The 8,531-nt window shown below is 53.6% G+C and overlaps 1 protein-coding gene across 1 annotated transcript in view; it reads right to left on the reverse strand.

Annotated features, from left to right (window-relative positions):
* The window catches only part of LOC142458127 (myosin-3), a 31,143-nt gene extending 24,006 nt beyond the window's left edge, over window positions 1-7,137 (reverse strand). Inside the window, exons 1-8 of the mRNA XM_075559171.1 lie at window positions 6,934-7,137; window positions 4,340-4,483; window positions 3,745-3,901; window positions 2,663-2,690; window positions 2,172-2,280; window positions 1,393-1,485; window positions 482-545; window positions 299-397 (exon numbers count right to left, since the gene is read on the reverse strand). Of these exons, the coding sequence (XP_075415286.1) occupies window positions 299-397; window positions 482-545; window positions 1,393-1,485; window positions 2,172-2,280; window positions 2,663-2,690; window positions 3,745-3,901; window positions 4,340-4,483; window positions 6,934-7,137 (898 nt within the window). The remainder of the gene's footprint in view (window positions 1-298; window positions 398-481; window positions 546-1,392; window positions 1,486-2,171; window positions 2,281-2,662; window positions 2,691-3,744; window positions 3,902-4,339; window positions 4,484-6,933) is intronic.
* Between the last annotated feature and the right edge of the window lie 1,394 nt (window positions 7,138-8,531).

Genomic DNA, 8,531 nt, shown 5'->3' on the forward strand with positions numbered 1-8,531 from the left:
ATACAATGGATGTATTATGGATTGTGATAAGAATTGTATGAGCCCCCAATAAAATGATTTAAAAATATAGAGTTAGTCTCAGAAAGCCACAGGGGCAGGTCTACCCTGTCCTATAGGTTGCTGTGAGCTGGAACAGACTCGATGGCAGTGAGTGTGGAGACTCTTTTGTGTTGATTGGTGAGTCGAGTGAACTGTGTACCAGTACAACTCTCCTTAGTGGAGGCATCCGAGATCCCAGACATCGAGGAAGTCAAGTCCACAGACGGGTGGCCATGCATGATGGCATATACTTCCTCACCTATGAGCTCCGGCTTCTTGTTCGAGAGAATCTGGTAGAAGATGTGGTAGCTTCTCTCCGCCTTCAGCTGGAAGGTCACTCTGGATTTTTCCAGCAGATCTAGGCAAACAAACACAGGATCATTTTCCCAGACGACTCCCTTCCTACCCTGGGGACGTCATCGGATCCCCTCCATTGACTCACAAGTTTCAATGTCTGCAGAGGCCAGCTTCCCTGTGGTGCCAAAATGGATGCGGATGAACTTGCCCTGTGGGAGGAGGAGGAGGGGAACAGGGTCTAACACAGCAGCACGTGGTCATCACCTGTAAGGGAGGAGCCCTAGTGGGGCAGTGGGCTCCACGTTGGGCTGCCAACCTCAAGGTCAGCAGTTCGAAATCATCAGCCACTCCGTGGGAAACAAATGAGGCTGTCAGCTCCCATAAAGATGGACAGACTTCACACCCCCAGGGCTGCTCTGCTCTGTCGTGCAGGGTTGTTATGAGTCAGAACTGGCTGGATGGCAAGGAGGGTCTCCTGGAAGGAGTCTCTGGGTGGCACAAAAGTTGAGTGTGCCTGCCGCTAACGGCAAGGTTGGAAGTCAAGCCAGCACAGAGGAGGCTCAGAAGAAAGACCCGGGGCTACAGTTTCAACACATCAGCCCCTGAAATCTGCTCTGCTCTCACAAAGAGGCTCGCGTTCCTCTGCCCTCTCTCCTGCGGCTCACTCCATGCCCAACTCTCCAAGATCTCTAACCACCAGGCTCCGGCCACCTCCGAAGCTCTGCTCCTGCCCCTAGTCCTCCCTGTTCTTTCCTCATCTGCTGCTCAGTCCGTCTGCCCCGAGAATGCCAGACCACCTCTGTAGAAAGGAGACTCCTCTTCTGCCTCTGTCTCTCTCTCATCAATAATCCCCATCACCGTTAAGTCTATCCGGACTCCAGCCCAGGAGCCTCTGTGTGGGTTAGCAGCCAAGTGTCAGCCCTGGGCCACCAGGTGGAGAGATGGAGGGATATGCCTCTATTTATGGAACAACCCCTTACACCAACAGGATTGGAGTTGCTCTGCCCTCCATCCGCCATCTCCTTGAGGGCGGGAGCCCAGCCTGAGCAGACTCACAAAGCGGGAGGAGTTGTCGTTCCTCACGGTCTTGGCGTTGCCAAAGGCCTCCAGCAGTGGGTTGGCACTGATGATCTGATCTTCCAGAGTCCCCTGCGGAAGCCCAAAGGGGGAGGGGGGCGGGGAGGAGAAGGGAGGTGTCCCAGGGTGGCCATCAGAAGCACCTGGCTCACTCTCCTCCTGCCTGTCCTTACTACCTGGCCAGCTCTGTTGAAGCCAGGCTCCTGAGGGCCCACTTTCTGAGTCGCACATCATCCTCGCACCCCTGCTGCTTTGCCCATGTTGGTGACTTAGTGCTAGAGTTCCTCCCTTTCAAATGCCCCCAGCGCTGCGATTCCTTGATTCTCAGGGGGGTGTGCTTTCGTACAAAATGCCTCCCCTTGACAATGGTCTCACTTGTTCTGGGGTACATGCTCCTGCCACAGAAGGGAGGTCAGGGAGCTGCTCCGCATAGGATGGCGCTTCCTCTGGGACGTTCTCAAGCTTTACTTTCAAGAAAGTCCCAGGATCTGGGGCCATACGAGCACGCACGCACGCACGCAGACATGAACGTACGCACTCTTGCTGGATGACTCACTGTCCTGTGAGGATTTGAAGCCTACGCTCCTCTCCTTCTCCTCCCCTCAAAGAGTTTCCTTTTTCTGCCCCCTCCCTTGTCAGCAGAGAAAGCAATGCAAGGCTGCTTCTCTCTCTCTCTCTCTCTCTCTCTCTCTCTCTCTCTCTCTCTCCCTCCCTCCCTCTCCCTCTCCTTCCCCCCACCCGCACCCTCACCTCCCTACCTTCATTTTGGAGTCCTTCTTCTTGCTGAGCTCCCCAGTAGCTGCAATTGTTGCAAAGTACTGGATGACCCGCTTGGTGTTCACCGTCTTTCCTGCCCCGGATTCTCCGCTGTCGAGGTGACCGAAGGAAAGACATGAGAGGGAAAAAGCCCCTGTTAGGAAGAGCAGCTTCCCCAGGATGACACCGCCACTGTGTGCTCTTGGGAGCCCGCAAAGAGAGCCAGTCACCCAGAGACCTGGACCTGCTTGGAGCACCAGCACACACACACCTATAGACCAGCAGCCCAAGGGGAAGCACTATCACAGCCAAGTGTGTAGGATGGGTCCTTCTGGGGTCCTGAGCCCTTGCCCACCCCCCAATCTACTTTCCTTCATAGACGGAGCTCCAAAGACTTGCTAAGGACCTGACTGTCACAGGTAGCCTATTCATTGTCCTCCCATGGGTAACAGTGGCCACCTCCATGACACCAGCCTGCACCGGGGGTACTCACGTGATCAGAATGGACTGGTTTTCACGATCTGCCAAAGGACAAACGAAAAGGTAAAGCAGGGTTGATGACCATATAGAAAGGGTGTCCTGATTCTGTTCCATTTCTCCCAAGTACAAGAGGTGCGATGCACACTCCTGCTGACCTTTCGTTTGTGGTTATTGCTAGATGGGAACATGGAGTCCTTGGGTGAGGGTACACCCAGATGCTCACAGCAGGGTTGGAGGCTCAAGTGCGCCCAGAGGCTCCTTGGAAGAAAGGCCTGAGCATCTGAAAATCCAGCCACTGACAAGCCTATGGCTCTCACCTCTCCTTGGACATGCAGAAGGCTGCCAGGAGTTGATGGGCAGTTATTGGTCAATAGGAACAGAAGAGCCTCAGCCCTCCTTTTGAGAAAGAGACTTGGAGACATGAAGCCACTTCTTAAACTGGTCCTTTCTCACCAACTAATGGCTTCATGTTGCATTTGGGAAACCATATGAGATTGCCACTGTTTACTTTAGATTCATAAAAGTTCCATGTTGTTCCATCACTAAACCAGCTGCCATTGCGTGCACTCTGACTTCTAGTGACTCCCTGTGCGCAGAGGAAACTGCAGGCGTGGGTTTTTCAAGGAAGCAGATTGCCAGGCCTTTGTTCCGAGGCACTTTGGGGGTGGATTTGAACTGCCAACCATTCAGTTAGTAGTTGAGCACTTAACTGGTTCTGGTGGCGCTACGCGATAAACATTGAACTGCCAACATTCAGGTCTGCAGTTCAGACCCACCACCAACTGCTCAGGAGAAAGATGCAGCTATCTACTGCCTTAAAGACTGACAGCTTCCCAGAGGTCAGGCAGGGTTGTCGGAATGGACACCATGGCAGGGGTGGTTTTGAGTTTGGACTGTAAAAGGAGAGCGGGTAACACCCAGGGGCTCTTCACTTTTCAGGGTCTTTTAACTCCCGTTATAACTCCTGTGCCCTAAGCTGGGTGCCAGAATCCCAGACAGGAGGTGGCCCAGGTACACAGCTAAGCTCTTCTCTGTAATGCATGCCCTCCCCGCCCCCCCCCCCCCACACACACCATAGTCCCTTAGGAAACACACCAGTCAGCATGAACTGATAGGCATTGTCAGAGATGGAGAAGATGTGGGGCGGGGCCTCCTGGCGTTTTTTGCCTCGGTAGGCGGCCACCACCTCGGGGTTATACACCGGCAGCCACTTGTAGGGGTTGACGGTGACACAGAAGAGGCCCGAGTAGGTCTGTGGAAGTAAATAGCAACAAATACTATTGGTAATGATAATCAAGATGTGTATATATATATATGAAATAATCCTTTCACCTGTATTGTTAGTTTCTTATTCTTGACGATAACCTCATAGACGAGGGAAGAGATTATGATCTCTCTATCAGTGAGGTGACTGAGACCCAAAGTGGGATGCAGGGGGCCTCACCCAGCCACAAATAGCAATGTCTGTGCCCCCATCCTTCCTGCCCTCTCCTGTCCTGACTCCTCTCCCTACCCCGGTTTACCTGTGAGGGCTCATCCTCCCCTTGCTGGCTTCACCTCCCTGCTGCTTTTCCATTTGTCCTGCTGCTCTCTGCAGCCCAGGCAAGCAAGACTCAGATGACCCCACTCCCGCATCTCCACAAGCCCCTTTCCCCACACCACGTCCTCCCAAGGCCTGGCCCTGACGTACGTAGATCATCCAGGAGGTGTAGCGGTCCTTGAGGTTGTACAGCACGGCGGGCTCATTCAGGTGAGTCAGCATGGCCATGTCCTCGATCTTGTCAAACTTGGGGGGGTTCATTGCATACACGTCCTCGGGTTTGACCACCAGGGTCTGAAAGGAAAGAGGCAAGGCACTTCCCTGACAGAGCCTGCAGCCCAGGGAGACACTCCACCCGGGGCCTGAAGGGGCAGCCCAAGAGCTAGCATGGAGTCCACAGTGCAGTAAGGTCAGGTTGCCAGGTAAGGGTGGCCAGCCAGACGGGTAGTGATAGGATGAGGTTTGTTTCTGTCACCTGGGCTTTTTAACTTCCTCTCCAAGGTCCTTGGGTTGAGGAAAGGAAGGCAGAGGTGAGAGAAGAGGGTCTCTGAGATGATGGAAAGGACAGCAGGGCGCCAACAATTCAGTCTTGCTGGCTCCCGCAGCCAGGAGGCAGTTTCTAGCTACTCAGGAGAAATGACCTCTCCATTGGCTGTCCTGAGGGCACACAAGAACCTAAGGAGCCCTGGTGGTGTAGTGGGTATGCACTGGGCTGTGATCCACATGGTCTGTAGGCTAAAACCACCAGCAGCAACGAGGGAGAAAAACTGGGCTTTCTCCCCGCCCACCCTCACCCCTTAACCAGTTACAGTCTCAGAAACCCTCAGGGGAGTGCTGTGAACCGGCATTAACTCGATGGCAGTGAGTTTGTTTGCTTGCTTGTTTGTTTTACATTTGGCCACCAGGTCCCCATGGGGTGGGCTAACATCGGGAGTGCTCTGAAAGCAGCTGTCCAAGCGCCCCGCTTCCCACCTACGTTTCCTCTACCTCCCCATCACTCCGTGAGTAGAAGAGCTGACCGTTCCGGGAAAGGGAAGCACGAGTGAGATCAGTCCTTCCGAATGCTTCTCTCTGAGGAAAAACTCTCACCCCGTGGCCCTCGGGCTGCAAGACCACCAAGTCCTGGGGATGTGGGGCTGGTCTTCCTCTTCCCTGCCCACGGGAGCTCTGGGCAAAGTGGGGAGGTGGCCCACCCTCTGCCCACTTCGAGCAGCAGAAACCACTTAGACGGCCCCACACTGCAGGTCCGTCTGCTGAAGGGCCTCTGATACAGTCTCTGATTTTCATTCATTTCGCCTGACTGCTGTCCTCCCCGAAGCACGAGAGACTCCTTCTTTGCCCTTTTATCTGAAAAATATGTCGAGCCATCTCCTGGGAGGGTCATTGCTCAGTAGCTTTGAAAAAAACTCTCACTAACTGCCATCGAGTCCGAGCAGGCTCAGAGCGACGCCCTGTGGGTGTCAGAGCCTGTAACTGTTGACGGGAGAAGAAAGCCCATCTTTCTCGCGAGCAGCTGCTGGTGGTTTCGAACATGTGGATTGCAGCCCACCCAGAAACCACTACCCCATCAGGGTTCCTGTGGCCTTGAAGAGCAGTCCTAATGCCGCAGTGCGGTGAGGGAAGCACTGGCTGCTGCTCAGGCGGGGCCACGGGAGAGAGCCGAGGCTGTCTTCTTCCATAGGGGCTGACAGACTTGGAGGCCGGGGGCAGCTCTGCTCTGTGCTGTAGCTATGAGCCAGAGTTGCCTGATGGCAGTGGGTGAACAGTCAACTCACACCCAAACGATACCATTTCCTTGACCCTTCTCTCTCAGATTTCCTTTAACCTCTCTTCTTCGTTTTCTTTTCTTTCTTTTTTTTTGTATTTCACTTTCCTTGGATCATTTCTAGACTTCCGTGACCTTGGGTCTAGAAGGTAGTGAGGTCCAGGGTTGCTCCCCACCCTCCACAGAGGCCTGGGACAGAGGGACTGCAGGCACCAACATGTATGGCAGCGCCTGCAATGTCATTAAGGGGTGTGCCAGCAGGGCCCCACTCACTTTCCTTACTTCCTCACTTCCACAGGTTCTCAACCTGTGGGTCGTGACCCCTTTGGGGGTTGTCGAATGACCCTTTCACAGGGGTTGCCCAATTCATAACAGCAGTAAAATTACAGTGATGAAGTAGCAACAAAAATAATTTTATGGTTGGGGGGGTTACCACAACATGATAAACTATGAAAGGGTGGTGGCATTAGGGAGGTTGAGAACCGCTGATTTAGAAGTATTAGGAGGGAAACCTAGGCTATTAAAATGAAACAAACAAAAAGTTACTGCCACTGAATTGCTTTTGACTCATAATGACCCTATAGCATAAGGTAGAACTGCCCTTAGGGGTTTCTAAGACTGTAACTCTTTACGGGAGAAGAAAGCCTCAACTTTCTCCCATGTAGCAGTTGGTGGTTTCAAACTGCTGACCTTGCAGTGAGGAGCCCAATGGCACCAGGCCTCCACCTGCTAGGGTTGGGCCTGCATTCCACACCCTCAGTATGCATGGTGCCGGCCCCTGTGGCCTGGAGCGGCACGAATTGCTCTGGTCATCAGCAGCCAGCCTCTTCTCCCAAACTGTGGTCTGAGGCCAGTATTGAAGGGAAGGCTGAGGCAGAAACAATGTGTGTGTACAGGCTGGGGAAGCTGCTCGCACAAGGCAACTCAATACGACGCCCACCCAGCCTGAGAAAGGGCGAGGGACCAGGCAACGGCTTACCCGGTTGTCTTCTGTTTCCACGGTGACCTTCCCATCCTGTGAGCTCTTGATTTTCCCTTTGGCATACTCTTGCTTGGAGTCCACCACAAAGCAGTAGGTTTTGGCATCAAAGGGCTGGTTCTGAGCCTCCAGTCTCTCCTTCTCCGACTTCCGGAGAAAGGGGGCGGCCGTGCCGAACACTTCCATCTCACTGTCGCTGCTCATGCTGCCCGCTGGAAGGCGAGCAGGCCAGGTGAGTGGGCTGCCTTTCAGCCCACACCTGGCCACCACCACCGGCCCGCCTCGGCCTCCGCCTCACCACACCTGGCCACAGGGCCCTCAGAGGCCACGCCCCAGGGGCCTTCCTCCTTCAGGAGTTCAGTGCTGGGAAAATCACCTGTTGACTGAGTGATGAGGAGCCACTAGGTGGTTCAAACTGTGAGCACGCTCGGTGGCTAAAGGGAAGGTTGGAGGTTCACATTCACCCAGGGGCCACTGGGAAGAAAGGCCTGATGACCTACTTCCAAAGGATCAGTCATAGGATAAAACCTATAGAGCACAATTCGACTCTGACCCACAGGGGCTGCCCTGCGCCCAAGGTGACTTGGCAGCAATCGGTGGGACTCCGTACAAAAGTCCCAGAGCATGCTCCATCCAGTCATCAGCAGTAATCTGAGGCACGGATCAGGGCAAAGGCCTCTCTAGACTTTTTGTGTGTAATGTTTACGCTACAAAGGAACTTCAAAAATCTGTGGAGACTTTCTATTATCCCATCATTCCATCGCGGTGAGGACCTTTTACAGCCACCCTCAGACATTCTTGGGAGAGCGTGTGCTCCACGGAGAGTAACTGGGGACCCTTAGGATTCTTCAAGGTGGTTCTCTGGTCAGACAAAGAACTCAGCATTTTCTTTCTCTCAGTTGCCAAGAATAGAAGCTACCATCTGACCTCACACAACCATTTGGAAACTCGCCGGAATCGCTGCGTCCCCTCCATTGCTCTCCAGCTTAGCCTTCCCCAATCGGACCTCTCTGGCTCCTCTGGCTCTCTTTGTGCCCAGCAGCCATAGAGAGGAGGGGGAAGTGGGAAACCCTGAACCACCTGGAGACTTCCCATGGGCAAAGAGGCACGGCTGGAATTCTCACCTGAGAATCACACCCAGAGGAGAACAGTAGAAGACAACAGGAACTGCAGGAATTGCCACCTACAATGGACACGCAAAAGGAAAACTCAGAGCACTTGGAAGTATTGGGTTCGGTGTTGAATGTGTCCTTGGGAGGCGCACTGATACAGATGTTATTGTGAGCCCTCGTGGATCAGATCGTTGAGAGCCACGGGTTTTCACAGGTTGATTTTGCAGATAGATCATCAGGCTTTTCTTCCAAGCTCATCAGAGTTTGGAAGCGCCATTGAAACCTGTTCAGCATCAGAAACACATGGAGCCTCTCCTGACAGGTGGGTGGTGTGTGTCCGTAAGATGTAGTGGCTGGAATCAAAACTGGGTTCCTTTCTGCAAAGTGAGCGTTCTAGTTTGAGCCACTGCTGACTTCTACTGGTGAGAAGAAAACCTACCAAAAGCCACTCACTGTCACGGAGTCGACTACGACTCATAATGAGTG

The sequence above is a fragment of the Tenrec ecaudatus genome, chromosome 10, assembly GCF_050624435.1.
Source record: "Tenrec ecaudatus isolate mTenEca1 chromosome 10, mTenEca1.hap1, whole genome shotgun sequence".
Taxonomy (NCBI): domain Eukaryota; kingdom Metazoa; phylum Chordata; class Mammalia; order Afrosoricida; family Tenrecidae; genus Tenrec; species Tenrec ecaudatus.